Source organism: Rhinopithecus roxellana, chromosome 11 (assembly GCF_007565055.1).
Source record: "Rhinopithecus roxellana isolate Shanxi Qingling chromosome 11, ASM756505v1, whole genome shotgun sequence".
In the NCBI taxonomy this organism is placed as follows: domain Eukaryota; kingdom Metazoa; phylum Chordata; class Mammalia; order Primates; family Cercopithecidae; genus Rhinopithecus; species Rhinopithecus roxellana.
Genome location: NC_044559.1, coordinates 133946315 through 133972066, shown reverse-complemented (window position 1 = coordinate 133972066; position 25752 = coordinate 133946315). Strand labels below are relative to the sequence as shown.

The 25752-nt window shown below is 53.9% G+C and overlaps 2 protein-coding genes across 2 annotated transcripts in view; one reads left to right on the top strand and one right to left on the bottom strand.

Moving 5' to 3' along the window:
• Positions 1-25752, top strand: part of CDH23 (cadherin related 23) — a 427857-nt gene that overhangs the window by 362719 nt on the left and 39386 nt on the right. The gene's annotated exons all lie outside the window — the stretch shown is intronic.
• Positions 1201-23818, bottom strand: VSIR (V-set immunoregulatory receptor). Its single transcript, XM_010373046.2, has 7 exons — positions 23579-23818; positions 11833-12261; positions 11110-11166; positions 5997-6104; positions 3646-3673; positions 2346-2539; positions 1201-2171 (listed from the first exon to the last, which is right to left on the bottom strand). Exons 1-7 carry the CDS (start codon positions 23802-23804, stop codon positions 2134-2136), a joined length of 1080 nt encoding a protein of 359 aa, XP_010371348.1. The 5' UTR covers positions 23805-23818; the 3' UTR covers positions 1201-2133.

Genomic DNA, 25752 nt, shown 5'->3' with positions numbered 1-25752 from the left:
CTGCCTCGAGGTCAGAAGCTGAGGGCTGGGGCCAGGCCAGCCTCCCCAGAGGGCAGGGCATGCTCTTCCTGAGTTGGGACGTGGGCTGGAATCTGGGCTGTGGGCTTGTCCTTCGACTCCAGGGACAGCAGGTGTTCTGTCCCCACTCCTGCCCTGCAGGCCCCAAGAATTGTGAAAAACACACCCTCTTTCCTTCATTCTTTCTTTTTAAAATCTGCTTTGAGGCAAAGTCTTGCTCTGTCCCCCAGGCTGGAGTGTAGTGGCTTGAACACAGCTCACAGCAGCCTTGAACACCTGGGCTTAAGTGGTCCTCCCACCTCAGTCCTGCAAAGTGCTGGGATGACAGGTGTGTGCCACCATGCCCAGCCAGCACCCCTTCCTATGGCAGCTGGCATCATGCATTGTGGTGACCAGAGGGAATAAAAGAAGGGACCCCCCCTCCACCCAGGGACAAAGGAGAAGCCGGGCTTTGGGCATTCTGACCACTCGAGGTGTCAGCCCCACCTCCGGGCCTATGTTTACCCTCTCCTCAAGGCCCCCAGCCCAGCCCAGGCCGAGCAGGAGGTGCTCAGTGGACCATTCCTTTGGGCCTAACTGGGGGACTTGGAAGCAGGGCCATGTGTCCAGGTGGGGTTCCCTGGCTGTAGCCGCAGGCTCAGGGCTCACTGCTGCCAGGCAGCCTAGAGTTGCTCCCCTTTTCCATCCCCCCAACCCCCCAAGCAATTGGGTGAACATCTGCCTGCCTAGCCCCAAATCCTGGCTTTCAGCACCCAGGCCCAGCTCAGCAGAGCCAGTGTAGGCTGCTAGGAGACAAATGCCCAGGCTGGACTACGCCCTCCACAGTCCCTGGGTTTCCCATCCTGCCAAACGCTACAGGAGGTCTGCCCAGCGCCACCTCACCTGTCCCCATGCTCAGGTACTGCCTTTCCTGTTTTACCCCCAGAGTATACAGAGATGCCCCCCACTCTCCTCCCCTGCTTTAAAATCCTTCAATCACAATTCCACAAAGGACTGCCCTTGCCTATGTGTATAAAAGCAAATCCAGGGCGAGCCCACAAGCAGGAGATGGGAACATCACCCCCACCTGGCTGAGTCGCCCTGAGGTGAAGACTCCGCCAGGCACAGATTGTATGGAGTGGAAGGTGGGGTGGGGGAGGAGCAGCAGAGTGCAGATTTAAACTGGTTCTTACAATCCATCCACAGGGTTTGCACCTGTTTCCCCACGTAGTTTTTAATAGCATCCCGCTTCACACTCAGAAGTGGCCCAGAGTGGACAAGACATTGTGTGGCACCCTTGCAATGGCCCGGGCTGAGCAGCAAGAGTAGAGGATGGGGAGGGTAGGGGGCCCCACTCACCTTCCCAGAAGGCCCCACCCACCTCCCTCACCACCATCTCCAGTGGGTGGTGCAACATTTGGCCTGGCCTCAGATTGCCCAAGACACCATTTGCTCACAGTGGCCACCATGCCCCAATACGTACTTCCCGTTTTGGGACCACCAAGCTCTGGGGACTGGAATGCAGGCACTGGAAGCCCCAGATTGACTTAACCTGTTGACAGATCGTCAGAGAAACTGCTGGTAGGAGGCAGATGGGGAAGGTGGCGATGGCCAGTGGGCAGGCAGGCCTGGCCCCAGAGCCACTGTGGTACAAAGAGAAAGTCTGACAGAAGAGCAGCCTCAGGCAAGATGGGGGAGCCCAGGCGGCCATGGGGGACAAGTCTCTCCACAGTGCCCTGGGTCTCATGCCTGGGAGGGTGGCCCAGTGTCCATCTTGTCCCATTGATGCTGCCACATCCCAAGGCTCATGTCTCAGAATTAGAACTGCTGACGGGCTGGACATTCTGAGACTTCTTAAGATTAAGTCATTTGACATCTGTGGCTGGTGAATTTCAGGTCTCTAGGGGAGAATCTCAGCACCCCAAAATCCTTGGAACAGGGGCTTAGCCATCCAGCGTCCCCATGTAGCATCCAGAGGGGTTGAGGGTCTGGGCTTCTGAGATGTCGCAGCATCTGAACCCAGAGCAGGTGGGAGGGAACCAGGGCCGAGGCCAAGGAGGCCACTCACAGAGCCAGCCCTGGCTCAATGCACCTGCCCCAAACTCAGCCACAACGGCCCACTGTCCCCCAGCTGGTCTAGATGACCTCAAAGTTTGGAGAGTCAGGAACAGGGTCTGCAAAAAAAGGAGAAGCAAAGTGAATGGGGCTCCTCTGTCCCTCACCCCTCAAGCCCACTCCATGAGGCTGTGGAACTCTTCAGGGAGGGTAGGGAGTGAGGCCGACGCCCTGCAGGGCATGAGGTCATGACCTTACAGGTCATGGTGCTGTGAAGGTCAGGAAACACTTACCCAGGGATGGGAAGAAGACATCTCCGGGGCCTGGAGGAGACAGGGGGGTGCCGGGCTCCGAAAGCAGATGCCGCCCAGACTCAGAAGGCTGCCGCTGGGCCACATAGGACAGGGGGTGCCTGACTTTGGCCTCCAGTATCCCCTGGGCAGGTGATGAGGCCTCAAAGCCAGGGTTTTCAATCCCTTGAGTGTTGCTGCCACAGAATCAGAATGGAAGGTCATCTGTGCTGTCTGGAGCATGAACTGTACCCTCCCTGCCCCCGGCTTTTCTCTCCTCCCTTCCTCTCACCTACATCCCTATCCCCAGGCCTCAGCAGCATCTCCAAGCAAGAAGGCAGGAGCCAGGCCCACAGAGCAAAGGTCATGGGCTGCACCTGCCCACCTGTCCTGAGCTGAGGGCATCAGGGCCCACCAGAACAGACCCCAACTCCTCCCTGACCATCAACCCTGGGCACCGCCAGGAAGCCGAAAATCACAGACACTTCCAGGACTTCAGCCTCAGGAACTTGGGGACAAGTTTCTCTTTGGTCAATAGAGTTGATGGCATTAGGATCGAACATCCCCAAAGCCTGTCTTGAGCTGAGGGGAGGGGTTCTCTTCTCTTCCCAGTTGGGAGTAGGATAACTTCTGAAGACCCCTGCAACTCTTAGATTCTAGGTGGGTTGCAAGCAGGACTTCCTTCAACCCGTCATGAAGATCATCCCTTTCAAACACCTAGAGGAGCTTTGCGTTTGGTGTTGCAGGTACCGGGGCAGAAACTCGGGTTCCCTGAGCACATCCTCCAGGCCGGGCTGCATGCCAGCTTCCTGCCCAGAGCACACCAATACACAGTCCCCATTCCCTCTGCCCCTAGACCCGGCCCGCTGCACCACTCTAGGACCCTTCAGCCTCTGCCCTTGTGGCCTGCAGCAGTCTGATAGCTTTCTCCTTGGAGTTCTCTGCAGGCAGGAGGCACAGCTCAAGGTGTGGCTGGGGCTGGGCCCGCGGGCGTTCTTTGCATGTTTCACTGTCTGCGCCAGATCAGCTGCTTCCTCCCTGTCCCCATCCTGGCCCAGGCTGACCACTGAGACCCAAAGGTGGGTGCACGACACATCTGAGCAGAATCAGAGCTCAGCCTGCTGAGTGGGGGTGACAGGAGAGTAGCCAATCCGCACAGATGTGCAGCCTTCAGCAGCAGATGGCAGAGGCTTTTCTGACCAGCTGCTCTAGGCGACTAAACAGGGCCCCTACTGCACAGAAGTATCTCTTCCTGGATAGCCAGCCTAGGAAGTTTTCTCAAGCAGGTCTCCATGGGCCTTACCTGTCCATCCGCACCAGCTCCTGGGCACCTAGGGACAGACAGACAGAGAAGCTGGTCATGGAAGGGAAGGCTTCCCCATACAACATCCCTGCCTCTGCTGGCAGATGCCCTGCAGGGAACAGGAGCGAGCCCAGGAGGGCCCTGCCCAGCTCCAGACTCCATTTCTGCTCACATGGGTGCTGTCCAGCAGTGATTTGCGTTCTGTTCAGCAGATGGGGCCTCCACGAGGGGCCCATTTTGACGACTGATAAATGAAACTCTATCTGCATTTTCCAAGCGTGTAAGAACACTATTTGCCATCAAGAGGCCAAAGGCAGCCAGCGCTTTCTCCTATGGCTTGACTTATACAGCGTCAGACCTTCAGATTTAAGTACTGACCAAAGGTCAACTCCTGAATTTGCTAACTGATGTCTCTTGTTTGAACATTTGCCAAGTTCTGGTCTTGAGCCATGACTTACTGTTTAAGGTCAGTGCCTAATTAGAGGGCTCCTGGTCCTCTCTGTCCCATCCCCTACATTGCCTAATAGGGTGGCATTCTAGGGGACATCTCTCAGGGAAACCTTACAAGGTGCGAGTCCCCGATCACTTCCCAGCCACTTCACTTACTTTCTGCTTCTCATCCAAGTTGCTGCCGCTTGCCTCAGCCTTGGGACACCCCACCCCCTAAACTGGCCACCAATTAGATGCAGTGACCCCAACTTCCCTCTTTCGTGCAGCACCCCACGTCCTCCCACAGATGCTTCTCGTTTTAAGGAGCTTTATTGCTGATTACGATGGGGAAACGGATGGTCGGGGAGGGGCACAACAACAGAACAAACACAGGGAAGTTACCCAAAAGTTCCTGAAATCTATTCGAATCATGGCTATTGTTTATGGCCGACTCATGGGTCAGGCTTCGTGCAGGTGCACACGGGTATTCCCTCATCTCATCCTCTGCAGCACCCTTTGGGATGAGGGTTGTTGGTTCCATTTTAAAGCTGGGGAAACTGAGGCTCAATCCAAAGCAGGATGGAAATCCACACCTGTTGGCCTCTCCAGCAAACTGCCCTCCTCAAGGCTCCAGGCCCTTTCCTTTTCTTCCTGAGAGTGCCTCATTCCCGAGCAGGCTCTCCGGCCCGCCTTCCACCAGGGAGCAATGCTGCTCCCCCTGCCCTGCTGCCCGGTGTTGCTCTTCTGTTCCAAGCCCTTTACCTGCCCCCACCCACCCCCAGCCATGGGTATTCCTGCAGGTAGGTTGTGGTGGGTTCTAGGAGAGGAATAGGGGAGTTCTGAGAGCAGGGGTGAGGTGGCCATAGCCCCCGAGTGACCCACTATGGGGCTCCATGTGGGAGCCCCCAGGAATGAGGGGAGGGAGGGATGACAAGTTGTTAAGGGCCAGCCACAGGAAATAAGTTGTGAGCCAAAAGCCACCTGGTGCCAGAGCAATCCTTTCTCAGTTACTTCTGTAGCCAGGCAGAGGGGAAGAGGCCAGGGAGGGGAAGCAAGGACAAAAAACTCCCTAGCCCCTTCTTGGAGGACTCAGACTAACCAAGACTCATGGGCGGGGTCAGGAACCAGACAAGGGGCACTGTCACCTGGCCAGGGGGGGAGGTGAAAGATGTTTGTGCCCATGACTTAAAGCCCAGCCCCACCACTTATTTGCTGTGTGGTTTCTTAGGCAAGTTATTTAACCCCTCCATGCCTCCGTTTGCCCATCAGTAAAATGGGGACAATGGTAGGACCAAATTCCTGGAGTTGCAATGAGGAATAAGTGAGAGCATTTTTATTATGTGGTGGACTTCTATTCCCTGGAAAGAGCATGCGTTGAAAGCTCTGAGATCGAGTCCTGGCTCTGCCACTTACTAAGTTATGTAACATTCAGCCAGTTATGTAACCCCGCTGATCTTAGCCTTCTCATCTAGAAAAAGAAAGGGTTGAGCTAAGTTATCTGTAAGACCCCTTCCACTTCTGATATTCCAGAGGTCATTTTTTGTCCCAACAATTGCTACTAATTACAAAACAAGCACGCCTATACCTTAAACAGGTCCCCCAAGGATCTCTGAGTGGCAGCATTTTTATAAAGCAACTTGAGCTACTCCATATGATCATTCATTCAGAAGACATGTATTGAGTGCCGGGCCAGCACTGCCTGGGAGCCAAAGGGGCTGGTGGGCACTTGGTCCCCAGAAATGGCATGCCTCCTTTCTCTCGGCCATTTTGCCCAGCTCCTGGTGGGAAGTGCAGCAGCTCCTAACTCTCAAATGGAAAGGAATCGTGCCTGCATCGTGCCTTGCTAATCCCAGGCGCTGAGCTGGGGGTTGGAGCAGGTCACTTGCACCGTCCACCCACCCCAGGCAGGTGGGAATACTCACGGCGGTTGGAGGCCGCCTGCCTTTGCTTGTAGACCAGGAGCAGGATGAGGGGGAGGCAGAGGATTCCTACGATGCAGCCACCCGTAGCCAGGGCTGCAGCCGTGATGTCTGAAAGGGCAGAGAGGTAGCCAAAGTGAAGCCCCATTCCCATTGCTCCTCCCAAGTGGAAACTGAGGCCCAAAGAGGGAAGACCAGGCAGCAGGGAGACCCGCCTTTCCCCGGAGTCCCACAGCTAGACCCCCAGCGACTTGCAGGGGCATGGAAGATAAGGGGTTCTCCTTTCAAAGAGAGCCCTGTGCCTGCCGCCATATGCACCTGGAGCACACAGAAATAAGACTAGTCACCTACAGCTCAGGCGGCTCCAGGCAAGAGAGGGAACAGAGTCCTCATCCCAGCCCACAAGGGACAGCTGGAACACCCTTGGCTACAGGTTATTCCCTGAAAAGGGAGAGCAGGGCCTTCGCAGACCCCATGCCACAGAGCTCAAGGTCAAAAGAAGCCTAAGTGATGCAAAAGTTTTGAAAATAGATAGCGGTGACGGTTGCACATTGTGAATGTAATTAATGCCACTGAACTGTAGGCTTAAAATGGTTGAAATGGCAAATAAATTTTACATTATATATGTTTTATCATAATAGATTAAAAGCCCCAACTCATCCCAGAGACTCCTTAGCTCTGGGACGGGGCCTCTGGAACCCCTTGATCTTGCCACACAAGTCACAGGAGAAACACCCGAGGTGAGAACTAGAAAAATGTGAATCCTTGTCCAATGTTTTTCCATTTTAAACTTACTAAATTACCAAAAAAAGTACAAGTTTAAAAAAATATTCAAATATTCTCCTTCCTTTGTACCAAGAGCCCCTCTGAAGAGATCATCCCTGTGTGCCGGTTTCTATGTTGTGGTCCTAGTCATATTCCCTGCAAATACAACAGATGCAGGATCATATGACAATGCTTTTCCCACTGAGCACAGCTTGGACATCGCTCTGTCTCACCTACCTCATTCTGCTTAGGGTTTTATCACATTGCTCCCACTAAATTTATTGAAGCAGTCCCCTGTTGGTAAACACGTTGTTTCCATTTTCAGCATAACTAATAATGTAGCAATCAACTTGTGCACGCAGCCTGGCTCACTCAGGAAGGAAATCTGTAGTAAATTCCTAGCGGTCAAAGTGCTGAGCCAAAGAGTATGTGCATTTTCTTTTAGGCTATTGCTAAATTGCCCTCCAAAAAGGTTGTACCGCTTTGCTGTCCCAACAGCGTGGGGAGGTTTGATTTATTTCAGGCCATCTGCTGACTGCAGGAGTTTAGCTGGGAACAGACGTGCCCTCGGAACCACAACCAACATAAACGCATTTCCTTCCCAATTTTAGCCTTTCCCAGAGCCAAAAGATGGGCTGGGATGCCTTTTCACAGTGTCAACTTCGCCCCTGAGAGGTAGATGAGCTGTGGTCTAAATGTTGCCTTTGCGCTATTTGTTTGGGAATAAAGGCTGTTTTTGTTTTGCTCTACAATTCGACAGTGTAAACAAGTTTTCAGGAGGTTTGTTCATACCGCAAATGAGAACAAACTGTTTTCAGGCACTTTAGAAGTACCCACTGGTAGAGGAACAGTTGCTATGCTAATTACAAAGCAAGCTCCGCTCCACATTACAGCAGGTTCCCTGCAGATCTCAGCAAGACTGCATTTTGACGTGGAATATTGAAAGTAAAGACATTCTATAACCTAGACACCTCAGTATTTCAAAACCCCCATCAAAGGACCTTATTGTGGGCAATATTTGAGAAGCCAGTTGCAAAGCACTCTCTTCTAGTGCTTTGCAGGTCTCCTCTGGACGGCTACTAAGCAACATTTTGTGAGCTTTGCCAGGTGCCATTCATGCCTGTTCCCTGTCTGCCTTTGGAGGGTGAGCTCTCCAAAGACAAAGATATCCCTGCCTAACTTCTGTCCCCACATGGAGATTTCCCCTCTGTGGCCCCTCTATCAGATCAGTACTTAATTTCACTTCAAGAGTCTGAGGCTTCCTTGCAACCTGGGCTGAGTTGACTCTGGGGCAGAGGGGCGCAGAGGTTTGGGGACAGGTCTGTGGATCCAGCTGCTCTCTGAAGCCGCAGGCATCTCTGCAGAGCTCAGCCTCGCCACAGTTCCCCACCCCTTCCCCCAAGCGTGGCCAGTGCCTGGGGCTGGCACTCACAGGGGAGGGCAGGCATGCTCGCTCACCATTCAGAGCCAGGCTTATCCTGGGAAGGTGATCAGGTGCTGGCAGAGGTAGCTGCCGACACCGCACTAAGGAGTGTGCCAGGCCCTGACACAGCAGGGTGGGATGGGAGGGGCCTGGCCTGCTCAGGCAGCCTTTGTCCAGGGCCTGCCTGGTAGCCCATGGGGATATGTGGAGGAGGGAGTTTGGCTGCTGAGGGTTAGGCTGCCTGATTTCCCAGGGAGGAAGCAGGGTGAAAGCAGACAGCACATTCTGCTGCGCTGGGGAGGTGGGAAGAAGTTCACAGGGAGATGAGCTGCCTGGCCCCCTTCTCTGAGCTCACTGAGAAATCACAGCCCCTCAGCAATGCAGGAGCTCCTTGGGCACCAGCTTCTCTAGTCTCATTCCCCTACCTCAGGCCAACTTGTACTTCCGTGTTATTTCACAGTCAAGCTACACTCTTTCTTCTCAAGGATAACATTAAGAGGCTGGGACTGGGGCTGGGCACAATGGCTCAATCCTGTAATCCCAGCACTTTGGAGAGCCCAGGCGGGTAGATCACTTGAGCCCAGGAGCTCGAGACCAGCCTGACCAACATGGCTCCGACCAAAATGCGTGTTCTAATTTTGCTCTTGGCCTGTTTGTTGGTTGGAAAAAAGGGTAGCTGAGTAAAAAGTCAATGTAGCCTTTGAGTTGGGTTTGGTTTAGCTGATCCCCATTCCAGCTTAGGTCCTCGTTCATGTCCTCCTGATGCCTTTGTATCTGCAGGGCCTAGCAAGGGCGGTCCCCACTGGATGCCTGACACATACAGGGTGTAGAGGGATGTGGAAGCCAAGACCTATGTACTCAGAAGAAGGAGGTGCCCTTGCATTTTGTCTCCAAGCTGCTTGGTATTTTCACCCAACCTCTCAGTGCCAGGCACCCTTAGAGCAGTGCCTCCTTACCCTGTAGGGTACCTCTCTGAGCAAGCAGCAGGGGGCTAACTGCTACCCACTGCACAGCCCCAAGCTGAGAAGAAGGTGAGTAAGCAGAGCTAAGCAGGCCTGCAACCAGATCCCAGCTATGCTGCCCTGAGCTATGTGAGCTTGGGCAAGTTAGCGTACATCTCTGGGCCTCTGTTCCCATGGATACAGAGAAGATGGTGACGCCTGCTTCATAGAGTTCTTATAAGAATTCCCTGAGGCTAGGCGTGGTGGCTCAGACCTGTAATCCCAGCACTTTGGAAGTCAAGGTGGGAAGATCAATTGAGCCCAGGAGTTCAAGACCAGCCTGGGCAACATAGCAAGAGTCCATCTCTACCAAAAGTGATTTTTTTGTTTTTTGAGACAGAGTCTCGCTCTGTCACCCAGGCTGGAGTGCAGTGGTGTGATCTCGGCTCACTACAACTTCTGCCTCCCAGGTTCAAGCACCTCTCACGTCTCAGCCTCCTGAGTAGCTGGGATTACAGACGTCCGCCACCATGCCAGGCAAATTTCTGTTTTGTTTTGTTTTGTTTTGGTTTTTTGAGATGGAGTCTCGCTCTGTCACCAGGCTGGAGTGCAGTGGTGCGATCTCAGCTCAGTGTAACCTCCGTCTCCTGGGTTCAAGTGATTCTCCTGCCTCAGTCTCTTAAGTAGCTGGGACTACAAGCACACACCACCATGCCTGGCTAATTTTTGTATTTTTGGTAGAGACGGGGTTTCACCATGTTGACCAGGCTGGTCTCGAACTCCTGGCCTCAAGTGATCTGCCTGCTTTGACCTCCTAAAGTGCTGGGATTACAGGAATGAGCCACCACACCTAACCCCAAAAATAATTTTTAAAAATTCACCAGGCGTGGTGATGCATGCCTATAGTCCCAACTACTTGGGAGAATGAACCAGGAAGATCACTTGCGTCCAGAAGTTTGAGGCTGCAATGAGCTGTGATTGTACCACTGCATTCCAGCCTGAGTGACAGAGCAAGATTCTTTCTCAAAAAAAAAAAAGAAAGAAAGAAAATCCTGAGGCCAGGCGTGGTGGCTCATGCCTGTAATCCCAGCACTTTGGGAGACCAAGGCAGTTGGATCATTTGTCAGTAGTTTGAGACCAGACCGGCCAACATGGTGAAACCCCATCTCCACTAAAAATACAAAAATATTAGTCAGGCGTGGTGGTGCATGCCTGTAATCTCATCCTAGCTACTCGGGAGGCTGAGGCAGGAGAATCGCTTGAACCCAGGAGTCAGAGGTTGCAGTGAGCCCAGATCACACCACTGCACTCCAGCCTGGGTGACAGAGTGAAACTGTGTCTCAAAAATATATATATACTATATATTTCATATATATGTAATATACACAATAATATATTATATATATAACATATATCTATAATATATATTATAGATATAATATATATTACATATATATATATCCCTGAAGTAGTAATACTTAAAAGGACTTAGTCCAGTGCCCAGCACACAGTGGGGACTCAGGAAAGGTAGTTCTGTTCCCCTTCCTGAGCCTCTTCCTCCTCCCTCCCCTACAACAGAGAACATCTGAGGAACACAGAAACACAGAACACAGAAATCTGAAGTAGTTGAATTCTAGACCCCCAGCCTTCCGAAGTCATAGGGGGATGGTGGGAAGGGCAGCACTTAGCTGCCTGGGGCACCCAGTACCTGTTATGAGGCACTTTCCCTAGCCAAGGGTGACTGCCAAGGCACAGCCACTCCAGAGAGGCAAGAGGAGCAGAGACTCCAGAGCAGATGGAAGGGGAGTGGGCTTCTGGGGACTGCACCAAGGAGGAAGCAGAAGGGATGTGCAGCAGCAGAGGAGGAGGAGGACCGGGGTTTCTGCGGGCTTGGGGTGACAAGGCCAGAGTTCCAAACAGGGTCTGGGTGCGGATGAGGACAGAAGAGAACAGATAACCCAAAAGGGGCAAGAGAATGGTTCCTTACTTTCACTCTCCTGGGAGGAGGATGGGTATGCCACGCAGTTGGATGGTGCATCTTTGCCTGTGGGAACAAACAGAAGGGCCATTAGGTGGGTATCAGGCCCAGGAGGCCAGGGAGGCTTGTCCAGGCCAGTGTCCCCCTCCCTCTCCAGGTTCTCACGCTAGTGCCTACTCGGCAGTGTTGGCCCAGTGGCAGCCTGCACACATGTGCACCCACACACACACCCTGGCATGTTCTCACCCAGCCCATTCTCATGCCACTCCCAGTGGCATGTGGATACCTGCCGGCGCCCACACCTCTGTCCGAACCATGGGCCCTTGCACTCTCACCTGAACAGAGAGACAGACACACACACACATTCCCCAACAGCCATTCAGCCATTCACTGAGTCATGCCCCAGGGCACCAATCAGTCCCGCTGATGCCTATACCCACGGTAGCCACAATGTCACCATGAGCAGTCACACTCCCAGCCCAGGTACCTACAGCCTCACACATTAAAAAATCTTACTGTCACAAACGGAGCCAGGTACACCCTCCCTCTCCATCACTCCAGCTAACACACCCACACGCTACACACCCTTGACCACCCCATCTCACCCACACACTCCCTGGAGTGTCACCCATGCAGCCTCACACTCCGCCCAGCACAGTGTCATGCATGGTCACACCATCAGACAGGCAGCCCTCCACGCACGCCAGGCTGTCACGTGCAGGATGCCCTCACCTGTCTGCACCTGCAGCTCCATGGCACCGTGGACCCTGTGCTCCGAGTGGTGGTGCCTGATCTCCACCACAAGGCAGCAGTAGAGGCCGCTGTCCAGCAGGGTCAGGTTGCGCATGGTGATGGAGAAGTTGCCATGGTGGTCGGAGGCCGACTCCAGCCCATGGCGCTGGGCCAGGTCGTGGCTGGTGTTGGCAGCCTGGTGGCCTCCATGGTGCAGGTGAAGGTCCTGGAACGTGAGGTTGCGGATGGGCCGGCGCTCTGAGCAGGTCTGCACCTCTCCCCTCGAGCTGCGGTACCACGTCTTGTAGAAGGTCACATCATGCCCTTTGTCCACAGGGCCGAAGAGCCTGCAGGTGAGGGTGACGTTCTGCCCCTCGGGACAGACGTACAGGGAATACAGCGTGGCGACCTTGAAGGCTGCCACCGGACCTGCTCAGAGAGAGGAGAGCCCTGTCACCTGACTGATCCAGCGCTACTCCTGGCACCCTCAGAGCAGAGAAGAACCTTGGCCTCAGCTACTTCCCAGCCTCAGGCCCCAGGCATGTCAGCTGACCTCCCTAAGACTGCCTTCTGCATTTGTTCACGAACCCTACTCCATCCTAGGCTGTTGTGGGGGGAGCCACAGAAGCTTCCCCAACTAGGGGTGCTCTTGGATGCTAGACAGGGCAGAGAGAGACTCGGAGGGCAGCAATGCAGTCGGGGGTATCCCTCTTCCCAGTAAAGTGTATGCACAGCCCGTTGGGTGGGAGGCAGGTTGGGGAGCAGAAAGGCTGTTTGGAACAGCAGCTCCTTGTCCTTGGCCGCTCTGTAGGGGCCATCAACACCTCTGCCCCTTCCTACTCCTAGGACTGAACATGCCTTCCCATCCTCACCAGGGAGCACTAAGAGAGCACCCGCTTGTGCAAGGCCTGGGCCAGGTGCTGCATCTCACCTGCATGCTGAATGCATGGCCTCCCCTTGAGCAGACGAGGCCTGCATTCTCAAGAGTAGAACCCCATGGCAAAGGCAATCCAGTGCCAGCCCTCAGGTCACTTGGAGGAGGGAGGAAACAGCCTTCTGGGGACAGTTAGGGACTTCCTGAAGGAGGGAGGGTCTTTGGACTTGGTGCATAGATAGGATTTCAGCCAGCAGAAAGGATGTCCTAAGCAAGGTAGTATGAAAATGGGAAAAACCAGTGTCTGAGGGACCGGGACAGAGAATACGTGAAAGGTCATCTCATCCATGCACTTCCTCCCAGCCAATGTTAGAAAATTGTCTAGTTCTGTTTGGTTTTTTTTCACCAAGCAAATGAAGCAATTCCCTGGTCCACTTTGCCTTATCCCAATCCTCCGGCATTTAATCAGGTTGACCCTCAAAAGCATGAGCTTTTGAAAACAGAATATGGGCTAGAGGCCATGTTTCTAACTGTATGAGCCTCGGTTTCCTCATCTGTGCAGTGAGAAAACTATTGGCTACAATGCAGGGTTGTGAGAGGACTAGATGAAGGAAAGATGAGAACACAAGATGTGAGCTCTAATGCCCTCTGCAGATCTCTGAGGGATACCTACAATTATTATACATTAGTGTTATTTTTATTTATTTTTTTTTTATTTATTTGTTTTTGAGACGGGGTCTCCCTCTGTTGCCCAGGCTAGGCTTGAACTCCTGGCTTCAAGCAATTCTCCTGCCTCGGCCTCTCAAAGTCTTGAGATTACAAGTGTGACCCACCACGCCTGGCCAGTGGTATTTTTATTTTAAATGGCATGTCAGGCTGTTGTGGGTCTAGTAGAGAGGGAAGGAGGGTTAGAACTATGTACAGAATCCAAACTGATACATCATTTTCATTGCCCCAGCTAGGGGCATTGCCCAGAGCCAAGATAATACCACATCCTCCTTCAGATGCCCCTTCCCTGTCCTTAGAGCCCAGGACCCTTGGCGGCAGGCTGAGACCCACTGGAAGAGCTGAAAGCTTTGTCCAGTCAAGAGAGAGGCAGCCTGGTGGGGCTTCTGGAGTTGGCCAGCCTGCATTGGACCAGTAGCTGTGAGCCACTTAGACGCTGAGCCCCGACTCCTCACTCACAGATGTTTTACCCAGAAATGAAAACATTTCTCTGGCAGAGTTGAGGCAAGGGTTAGTAATAATTCACATGAAGTGTTCTATAAGTGCCATGCGAGTAGTCGGTGCTTGGTATTTGGGAGCTAGACAGGTCTCTAATTCATTCAGCAAGTCAAGAAGCACCTCCTAGGAGTGAGAAGCACAGTGGGATGGAGAAGCCAGCTTTAAAGTCTTTCCTGCTAAGGTGTGAATGACTGATAACAACTTGTGATCCGATCCTGGGTGGCTTGTGTTTAAAGGAGAGTCTCCAAAGGCAGCAAATTCCCAAACGGCATGTCTGGAGGAGTGGAGTTTTAGGCAGAGAGCCAAGTCTGGGAGCCCCAGATTTTTAGAGTCATTGTCAGGGTGAGCAGAGATTTCAGAACTTCTTTGGCAAGATACAGGTCTCCTTTTCAGGCAGAAACACAGAGACCCAGAAAGGGAAAGTGGTTGGACTGAAGTTCCAGAGTTCCAGAAGGTATGAACTCAAAGCCTGGACCATGGGGGACCTCAGGTGGTGCAGGATCTAGGTAGAACCGTAATAAGAAGACATAGCATGTGTTGTGCACTATGCTGAGGGTTTCATGGGCTTATCTAACAATGATATAAGGTATTGCTTTTATTCCCATTTCACTGATGAAGAAACTAAGGCACAGAGAACTTATGTAACTCACTGATGATCACACAGCAAGCAAGTGCTAGAGCCAGAATTAAACTCAGGCATGTAGACACTACACTGATGAAAAAAGTCCAGAAACTGGAAGCCCACAGGCCACATCCAGCCTTCACACATATTTCATTGGATCCTCAAAATCTTTTTAATTTTCTTGAGATGGCAACATTTAAAAACCAGGAATTTGACATGAAAATTCTGACTTCCAGCGCTCCTTAGAAAATCAGAAGATAACGCTAAACCAGCTTTCCTACAGGGCAACTGTCAGCTGGAGCTCAGTAGCAGCTTTTGGGGGGCATCGGCACTCCAATTCGCCACAGTCTGTACTACTCCCTAATAATTCCACCTGGCCTGCTTCACTCTGTCACCGTGGTTTCTTGGCCCTATGGACATTTGAGTTTGTGATGAATGAGTGTGGCTCCTTGGGCTAGCTGGCATGGGACTCTACTGCCCAAACCCATTATGCTACAAATCTGACCCACAGACTCAAGAGAGGAGATGATCCACCCAGGGTCCCCAGGGGAAGCCTGGCAGTGCAGGGACTAGCCAACTCTCCTCTGACTGCTAACCCACTGCCCTTAACCCTGCAGCAGGTTCAGTGGAAAAGGAGTCCCAGGAAGCTTGGCTGTGCCCCTGGTTTTGTCCGTGCTGGCCTGGACTTCCCCTTCACACCTAAGTGGGGTGGGTGTGGCTGCAAAACCATGGCCCTGCCGGGAAACAGAAGTGAGGAGGACCTAGGAAAAGGGCTCTCCCACTTGGTTCTTCCCAGGAAGAACCAAAACCCATCCCAAGAGTGGGTCTTGTGCTGCCCCTTTTCCCAGCAGGCCATGTGGCAGGTCTGACCAGCACCTCTCCCAGCTTCTGCCCCTTTCTCCCTTTGTCTGACACTGCCTCCTACCCCAGAGCCACCCCAGGGCTGGGAGCTGAATTCAGCTCCAGCTTTAGCTACGGTAGTATTTACCACCAGGACACACACCTTGGGGGCTGGCTGAAGGGCTGGCTCAGCAGAAACAGGGCTGCAGGCCAGGGGTGGGTAGGGCAGGGCAGGTAGAGTAGAGCTGGTGGCCAAAGCTGAGCTGGGTGGGGTTGGGGGCCCTCAAGTGGACAGAGGTGTGGACAAGCAGGGCTAGCATGGTTGTTGGCCTGAGTATCCCTGTGAACAAGGAGGGGCAGGGCACCAGGCTCAGGGTCTAAGCAATGGGGTTAATGACCCCAGGATTGTACCCATAGCACCCGCAGCAGTGGGGAAGGTATGTTCTCCCCTGGAGGCAACTTCCTTGAGATGCATGGAGGATGGGGGTGGGTGCATCAGAGAGAACGCAGGGTTCAGGGAGTGCTGTAGAGGGGGCATTGCTCAATCCCCCACACCTCCCCACCCCTCACACACTGGCCACCCATCCCACAGGTCCCAAAGGAGTTGTTCCCCTTTTAGAAAAAAGGAGAAGCTGCCCTAGGATTCAAGTTTGGGGAGCAGGGGAGGATGCCCAGTTTCAAGCAAGCGGGCCGGACGGGAGAGGGTCCAGGACAAACCAGAGAGACAGGACAAAACAAGGATCCATGGGGGTTTGTCCTGGGGAGGGAGGGAAGGCCAGAAAACACCCCATTTACTGTGTCTGAGACTCCAGCTGGGACAAGGCACACGGCAGCCTGTCCTCAGGAGGACACTCGAAGGCATTGTATTGGGGAGAGGGGCAGTGCAGTGTGCAGAGGGGCCTGCACGCGCCCTGCGGACTCCACGTCTGCGCACATGCACGTGTGTTGTCAGGGGAGCTGTTCAGCCCGGCTAAAATTACAATTCTTTGGCGAGAGGATGTTGCTTATTGTCAGGAACAGATCCTTTCAGACACCTGGGTCATTGTCGGAGACCGGGGAAAGTGGGTGGGGAGGAAGGCCCCGGCTCCAGGGTGGCCAAGAGCATGTGGGACAGGAAAATGACCTGGGGCCTGGGCCTGAGAGCATGTGCCAGGCGGGAACCATCTGGTTGCCATGCTGCTGTCAAGACCCAGTGCCCCCAGACCCCCACTCGCCACCTGCCACTAGGTAAGGAGGCAGGGCCACCTAGAAGAAGAGTGCCGTAAACCTGGGAAAGCCTGAGTCTCAAGAGTAAAACTCGCTTGGAATGCAAGGCCCTGGGGCCTCAGTGTCCACTTAGTTGTGCCCTCATTGTGTGCCCCTGGGCAGGTCCTACCCTTCTCTGAGCTTCCCTTTCTTCATCTCAACCTGAGGGCTGTCCCATGTTCTGAGGCCCCCTCCAGCTCTAAAATCCTGTGGCCAGGAGGGAAGAGCTGTCTTATGACCATGTGTTATGTGTAGGCACTTGCTGAGCATCTTATACCTGTCACATTTAATTCTCATAACACCCCCGACATGGGTGCTATCATCTCCACTTTAAAGATGAGGAAACAGACTCAGAGAAGTGACTTGCCCAAGGCCACACAGCCCTGCGTGACTGAGCTGAGATTCACACCTTGGACAGGCCAGCACTGCAGACAGGAAGAGCCCCCACCTCTCCAGAACCCTCCAGTGGGCAGGCAGGGTTGATGCCTCATCCTTCAGCTATTTAGAAAGAATGAACTGACCGTGCATTGACCTCCACGCCCTCCGTGCAACACTCCTGCTCTGCCTCAGACCCAAGCTGAAAACATCATTCTTTCATTCCGCAAATATTTACCAAGGTCCTAACATGGGCCAGGGCCAGGCCCAGGCAGGGAGGCTGTGGGGATGCAGAGTTCCATCAGGGGCAACTGCTCAGAACTTGGGCCTGGGCCTGGGCCTGTGATTTCTAGCTGTAGCACCCTCAGATGTTTCTGTCCTAGTACAAGGGAAAGGAGCTCTTGTTGGCATCTTCTCAGGATATCAGTTTTTGTGACCTTCACCTGTCTCCACCCAGCAGGCCCCGGGTGACCCCTGTGAGTGTGCACGGGATGGGTGTGTGTGGGTGTGGACAGGCCTGTGTGTTTTTCATGACGGGGCGTGAGCTTAGCCCACAGTCGCCAAGGCAACGCCCCAGCCTTTGGAGGTGGGACCCAAGCTTCGTTAGTCGTGCCTAGGAGGCCCCACCCAAACAGCTGAACTCTGACCAGCTGCTAGAGGTTGTCAAGTAAACAGTTATTAATTGACTGTTGTGGCTGGCCCTGCACTAGATGCAAAATGTCTCGTCCTTGGTCTCACAGGACATCCCAAAGAGAATGGGACCTGGTTCCAGCTCCCCGCCAGGCCCCATCCCCCAGGATAGTCCACAGGCTGGGGCTGGGGCTGTAGGAAAAGACTGTGTTCTGTCTTTATCAAGATGCAGAGGGAAACAGAGGCATGGATCAATCAGGCTGGGTCTGCCAAGGCTAAGAAAGGAAGCGTGGCAAGGCAAAGGCCGAGGGCCTGAAGCCAGCAAGTCTGCCCTGGGGCTTTCTGGCCAGTGAGGACAAAGGGCATCTCAGATGTGTTTATTGATACCTGCCCCCGCAGGAAGTGTCCATTCACATCAGACCAAGGGGGCTGGGAAGGGGAAGCCAGGCTCTATTGAAGGAAGCGGCACTTCCAGCACCTTGGGAAAGCGTCCGTGCATCCGGGGCTGGGGCTGGAGGCTAGCATGCCTCCCTGGGGAGGGCCTAGACAGCTGGCCAGAGGTCCTGGCCCGTGGATGCTTCTGCGGATGAACCCCTCCCAGACTCCCCAGGCCCTTTTGGAGGAGGACTGTGTGCAGGCCAGGCTCCCAGCTCCAGCCAGCCACCCTCATGCTCCTGTGCCGTGAAGATGTCCTCAGGGTCCATCTCAAGTCTTTTTGCCCCCTACTATTCTGTACCAGGCATCATTCTAAGTAATTGTTTGTTTGTTCGGGTTTATTGTTGTTGTTGTTTGAGACAGAGTCTCACTCTGTTGCCCAGGCTGGAGTGCAGTGGTGCAATCTCGGTTCACTGCAACCTCCGCCTCCCAGGTTGAAGCAACTCTCCTGCCTCAGCCTCCCGAGTAGCTGGGACTACAGGCGCCGCCACCACGCCCGGCTAATTTTTGTATTTTTAGTAGAGACGGGGTTTCGCCGTGTTGGCCAGGCTGGTCTTGAACTCCTGACCTCATATGATCCACCCACCTCGTCCTCCCCACGTGCTGGGATTACAGGCATGAGCCACTGTGCCTGGCTGTTTGGTAGGTTTTCTTTAGAGAGCTAGGGTCTTGCTCTTCACTCAGGCTGAAATGCAGTGACAACGAGATCATAGCCCACAGTAACCTCAAACTTGTGGGCTCAAGCTATCCTCCCACCCCTGCCTCCCAAGTAGCTAGGACTACAGACACATGCCACTATGCCCAGCTAATTTTTAAATTTTTCGTAGCAATGGGGTCTCGTTGTGTTGTCCAGGCTGGTCTCCTGGCTTCAAGAGATCCTCCCACCTCAGCCTCCCAAAGTGCTGGGATTACAGGCATGAGCCACCGTGCCCTGCCTCATTCTAAACACTGTTTACATGGATTAGTTTATGTAATCCTTCCACCCTGTGAGGTAGGTACTAGTATCATCTCCATTCTACAGATGAGAAAACGGAAGCACAAAGAGATTAGTATCTTGCCCACGGCCTTACAACTAATAAGTGATGGTGCCGGGATCTGAACCCAGGTAGTCAGCCTCTGGAGGTCTGGTGCCATCTGACTACTCTCTAGAGACTAGAGGTAGCTGGGGACTGACTGGAGGCCCCACCTCCTTCCTGAAGACAGACAAATGTCATGACCAATGAAAGCCCAGCTTGCCTGGCCACGTCTACCACATAGTTTTACTTTTGGTTTTACATTAAATAACATTGAATCATATAGAGAAGAGGTTATTCCCTTTTCAATTATTTCAGTCCTGATTACATCAAAGAGAAAGGCCCAGTTTGATGCTAATATGTCTCTAAAACATCTCTCTCTCACTTGCTAATCTCCTTTTCTTTTAAAATTTTATTTTATTTTAATTTTTTGCAAGGGAAAACAGCAGTTTTCAGACTCAGAGCCTTCCCAGGTTAAAGTTTCCAACTAGAATTTAATACCCTTATATGGTTTTCCTGTTACGTACTTTTATGGTTTTGTTCTATTTGTGACAAGTGATACTGGCTTTCCACTAATGACAGCGATAAAAAGTTTCCTTTTAAAAATCTACATACGCAAATAAAAGAATGAGTAGATTTAAAGAAAAAATAACTAAATATTATGAAAGGCAGACACTGCAGAGATCACAAAGGTGATAAGCAAATGACTGCAGCTAGGGAAACACCAGTGTGGAATTACCCTTCAGAGGAGGGTGGTCAGCCTCACCGAGACCATGTCACCCAACCTGTCCATTGTGCAGACAAAGGGGAAGTGTGTGTTTGTGTTCCCATGATGAGTGAACAGCAGAGGCAGGGTTTGACCCCAGGTCCCCATGAGAAATAAGATCCTATGCAGAAAGGCTAAAGGAATGGGCTTGCTTGGCTTGGTAAGTAGCAGAGCAACCTCATTACTGGATTACTCATTCGTGAGCAAGATGGTGGCCACTGTCTTTGTCTTTGGGGATAGCCAGCCAAAGTGAATGGACTGAATGTAAAAGAATCAAATGTAAGAAAGATCCCACCAAGATAAGCAAACCCAGGACCAGGCTTGCCTTCAACGTCCCCGTATCCAGACAACTTTAAGAGGAGAACCTGCAGGCACCTCCATGGGCATTTCAGATTGTGAGGACCCATCGGCGCTCACAGGTAGCTGGATGCAGCCCATGGACCCTTCACACTCCAGGTTTTGGAGAATCTAGTCCCAGTGAAGCTCACCAATGCCTTCCCAGGCCCTGGGCACTCCATAAGGCCCTGTAGGAAGCAAGGACCTTAGATGGAAAACCAGTGGCATGTGGCCTGCAGAAGCCAAGAAATCCCATAACATTACACAGTATTCACGAGCAGCCGGGTTCCGTGTTAAGTGTTCGTTCATTGGCTCTTCACAGTAGCCCTCCAAGGGAAGTGTTATCATCATCCCCGTTTTAGAGGTAGGGGAACCTGCTCAGGGATACTGAATAACTTGTCCAATATCACAGAGCAGTAAATGGCCATCTTGTGATTTAAGCCTAGGTCTGAGTGACTCGCAAAGCCCAAGAGTTAAGCAAGGGGTTGTACGGAAGCCCTGGCGTGCAAGTCCCTGGCTTCGCCATACACAGTCTTGCTGGGGCTGCTGCTAAGGGCATCTATGGGGCCACTGGAAGCCACAGTGCTGATCCCTGGCCCACCCTCCCCTGGGAGACCAGACCCTGGATCATTGGTTGGCTAAAGCCTGGGGCCTCAAGCTTGGTATGTGGGGCTCGCTCACTGCCAATGGGTCGTTACTGAGGATCCCTTTCTTCCTTTCATCTGCTCAGGCCTAAGACCCCAAACACTGTGTGCGGATAGGGAGGTGGCCCCTTTAGCATCTCAGCAGCACACTCCTGCCTGGATCACCCTCTCCCAGGAAGGTCAGACCTCAGCAGAACCTTTGCCCTGCTTGGGAGGAAACACGAACAACCAGTACAGCTCAGCAAGAGGCTCCCAGTATTGCTGGCCCTTGGGTGTCCCTGGCATTGGGTAGATGCCCCCTCATGCAAGGGACTGGCCTCAAGGCTGTTCCTCTCTACTCCAGAGCCTCTGGGCAGTGGGTTGTGGATTTCCTAAGAGCTGACCATTGCTGCGTCAGACGCTTGCAGCACTGGGTTACTCAACAAGGCCCTGCAGCCTGGTTTGCTGTGAAGGGGAAGATGGGGTCTCTCGTCCCTAACCCCAGTGCACCTCTATGAACTTAAATGTGCTCATCCCAGAGGTTGGGACTCCTGAGTCAACCCATGAGGACAGGGCAAGGACAGTAACTGCCTCAGGTCCTGGGAATGTCTGTGGGGAAGAAGAGGCTCTGCCACCCTTGAGATCTGCTGGGTCCTGGTCCCAAAGTGTACCCCTCCACCCATCTCACCCTGAGTCAGGCCCAGGAAAGGAGTATCTCTGGTGTTTCCTGGGCTTCTGAACACCACATTCATTACTACCATTCTCCTCAGTGCTGGCCCAAACCCAAGAGCTGCAGAACAGGCTGGTGCCAGACACTCTGTCTCACCTTCCCTGGCATAAAGGCTTTGACCTTGGGCAGCACACCCAGGGCAACCCAGCACCTCGGCAGGCTGGTGATCAATCTTCTCAACTTACAGATCCTGCTGACCATGCCTGCAACCAGGCCTCCCATCCACTATCCCCCTCAGTGCACACTGTCCTAGGGAGTTGGGTGAATATCTGTTATAGTGTGTCCATGTCACAGTTCAGAATACTGAGGTCCCAGAGCAATTCAAATGCTTCTGACTCCTTTCAGTGGAAAGCTGCAGCCAGCCTAAATCATCTCCCTGTGCTGGGCCCAGGAAGAGATGGCTCTTTGGTGTACCATGTTGTTTGAGTAGCCAAGACCTCTGAAAGTAAAGGCCCCTGGCCATATAAGCAATACAGGGGAAGGCGTCCCGAGCCCCTCTTGGGGTCTCTCTGCTACTGGGTGTTCTGCAAGCTGGATCCCTATGCCCTGGATCTCTAGAACTGTTTCTCAAATTGGGGCTGCTGAACAGAGGGCAGCCCAGCCAAGTGAGGGCAGGAAGTGGGCAAGAAAGCAGGAAGGGTCGCCTGGAAGGACAGGGCAGGGCAGGGCAGGTAGCCCATGACAGGTGGGATGCTGACTTGCCTGCCTGCCACCATCCCCTGTTCCTTCTGGAAGCCATGCCCTGCCGTAAGCCGTGGCCTTGGTGCTGAGACTGTCCACTCCACCTCCCGTTCTCCTCTTCCCTCTGACTGTCACCTTGAGGAGCATCCACCCTAGGGCTTAGGCAGCTGTGTCTGTGACATGTGGAGCCCTCCTCCTCCTCAGAGGCCCAGGCCAGCCTCCAAGTGCTGAGATAGCCGGCAGCCTGTGGGCACCCAGGTTGCTGAGGTATCTTGCAGGTTCAGCCTCCTCCTCTCCCTCTTATCCCATCACCCTCTCCTTCTGTTCCATCCCGCCCACTGGGTCCCTCTGCCAAGCCCTCCACCTCCCTCCTGCCTCCCTCCGAGTCCCTGCATGACTCATACTTTCCCTGGGTCCTCCCCATAAAGTTTGGTTCCACAGACTCTTTGAAGAGATCCAGCCTCTTCAGCTCTGGGCAGGCAAGAACCAGGCAACCAGGCCATGGGTACCAGGGCCTCTGCCCCCAGCCCAGGAGCCCCTGTGTTCAGGCTAGGATGCTATCTGAACATGCTGACAGTCTGGACTTCGGAAGGGGAAGGTGGTGTTTCCCTGTGTGGGCTTCTGTGTTTGAGCTGAGGAAACTGAGACCAGAGATGCTATAAGCTATCCAGGGACCTAGAAGGGGCTCGTGGCTGAGCTGAAGAGTGTCCCACATCCTCCCCAGTACCCCACACTGGTCCCCTGTGGCAGCCTTGCTAGGATGGCAGGAATCAGCTGACCACTTATTCCTGGGCTATCAGACCCTTAGAATCGGGACCAGGTGGGCAGTGTTGCCTCTGTGTCTGAAAGTGTGCCCACCGTGACCAGTGCCCACCAAGGCTCAGCCAGGGGTTTCACCAGGGCAGAGCATACCATGCCCTCTGTGTCCTCTGCAACACTAGAGCCCTGAGACTAGAGGGGCAAAAAGATGCCAGCTGTCAAAAGCCGGTGACATCCACCAGAACACACTGACCACCCGCACCCTGTGCCTCTCCTTCTCTGCAGAAGCCACCTGTGCCTGGGGCTCTCTGGGCAGGGAAGGGCTGGACAGGCAGCCCTCAGGGGACAGCCCTGCCTGCCACTTGAGCAGCTATCAGAGCATGCAGATGTGCCTGATGCCTAGCTGGGACACTTGGCACAGTTGCCACTGCACCCTGCCCAGTGGTCCCAGCAGCCTCTGGGCGGTGGGTGGAGTGGGGTGCACGGTCACACAGGCTGAGAGGGATCCCAGGACGCCCCCATCCCACAGTTCCCACTCCAGTCTGCTGTCTTCTCCCAGCTCTTCCCCAGCGCCCCGCCTCCCCCGACCTTACCTAGGGACGCAGCCAGGAAGAGGGCGAAGAGCAGGGATCCCCAGCGCCAGCAGCCGGCCTCCGGGGCCGTGGGGACGCCCATGTCTCCGTTAGACGCGCAGAGGAACTTCTGGTGCCGGGGAGCAGGCGGGACGCCGCCGGCGCGGGGAAGCCTCCCGCGAGTGAGTGCGAGCGAGTACGAGCGAGTGAGCCGCAGCGGGCGGCCCCAGAGCTGCGCTCCAGGCATCCGCCCCCGTCCCGCAGCGCCCCCGGCGGGGCGTGTGGGGGAACTGCCTCTCCGAAGATCGCGTGGGAGGGGCTTCCCGGAGACCGGCCCCGTGGGTGGGGAGCCAGCGTGCGTCCCAGCGAGTCAACTCTACTTGATCGGCAATTTAAAGCCAGTTCTACAGTCCCCCAGTCCTTTTGGAGAGAAGATTATTATTGCTGCGCAGCCTAAGAAGTAGATCTACCTCTAACAGCGTGATAGACGTTACCATGGCTTGCATCTGCCCTCAGCCACCAGCCTTTGAGTGGTCTGGGGACAGAGACTTGTACCTTACATCATCCAGCCAGACCAGGGCTTGGTATGTGGTGGGCACTCCCAGTTGTGGAATGAGTGAGTGAATGAGTGAATGAATGAAATCTGACATTGTGAAGAGCTAGGCAAGCTGGAACCAGTTTAACTGTAGATTCAGAGCCTGAGGCACCCTGAGTGCATGCGCACACACACACACACACACACACACAGAACAGATGCAGGGCTGCACACCAGGATCAGCACATCCCTACCCCGGGACACAGACAGGTATGCAGGCAACACCTGTTGGCGTGCCCCACAACATATCCTGCAAGCTCCCCTCCAGCAGAGGCCTCAGCTGTCAGCCTGGCTATGCCCCGGCCCTCCCTCCCTGGTGCCTGGATATCTGCAGGACACTCCGAGGCACCCTAACTTCTAGTGCCTCTGCTCTTGCACCCACACCCAGCACTGCTGGCACCACTGGAATGTCTCTCCCCTCCTCTCCAAATTGTTCTCATCCCTCAGGGCTCAGCTCAAGTCCTCCCACTTCACAAAATGTCCTGACCCTTCCTTTTCCCCCGGCAAATCCTTACTGTCCACACTCCCTTCAGCTACCACCTCCAGCCTGAGATAACCAAGCAGTTGGTTCTTCTTCCGGCTCTTCTGCCCTCCGGAGCTAAACTACAAACCTCTCCCTGATGTTTCTGAGTCCCTAGCACAAAGCTGGGCGTGGAGAAGGTGTTTATTGCACTCTTATCTGAATGGACAAACCGATGAATGAGTGAGTGATTATGTGATGGAGGAGCTGAGGTGATCGTGGCCAGGACTAGGGATCGAAGGAGTGGAAGAGCACAGCTGTTTTACTCAGTTTACCCCAGTCTAGCTGAAGCTTCCAGGGGTTTTTCTGGCCCTTTCGGGATCTTGGGTTCATAGGTGACTCCTAGGCTGAGGGGCAGAGGACACCCAAAGTCTGACTGGGTGAGGAACCAGGGTAACAGGACTGAATGGGAGCCAGGAGTTCTGGGGGCCTTGTGGGTGACCTGATCCAAGTCATGGGCTCTCTGGAGGCCCTTAGCCCTTGCTCTCAGGGCAGGAAAGGCTACAACAGAGGAAGGCTGAGGCATCATGTTGTTACTAAGTGACCTTGTGCAGGCCCAGTTCCCATGGAGCCAGGGAACTCCCCCAGGATGGGAGCTTCAGAGGCTGCCAGGACATAACCCAGGTCCTTGGGCATGCTCCTGGCCTTGTGACTCCACTTCGGGAGGCAGCCCAGGGCCCTTCCTGCTGGCACAGTGTGAGCTCCCTTCCACCAGGGGAGGTACAAAGCCAACTGAGATCAGGTGGACACTGGGCCATTCTCACCCTGACATCCTCTGGCAAAAGTGAGGGTGGTCCCTTAAGGGAAAGACCCTAGAGCACCACCCCATCTCAACCCTTGCTGGACTGGCCTTGCTCAGGACACCCTTGAAACCAGACTCCCTCTGTCCCAGGGCCTAGCAGCTGGGAAGAGCCTGGAATTAGAGAAAGGAGAGCAATTGCCCTGCCAACCCCTTCCACAGGGGGCTAGAGCCTCTGAGCTGGGCCCAGTTCCCTCCCCCTTTTCACTTCCTTTCTCCCCGCCACACTGCCCACCACTGAGCCTCCTGGGGTTGCATCAGGGTGAGACAGGCATTGCCCA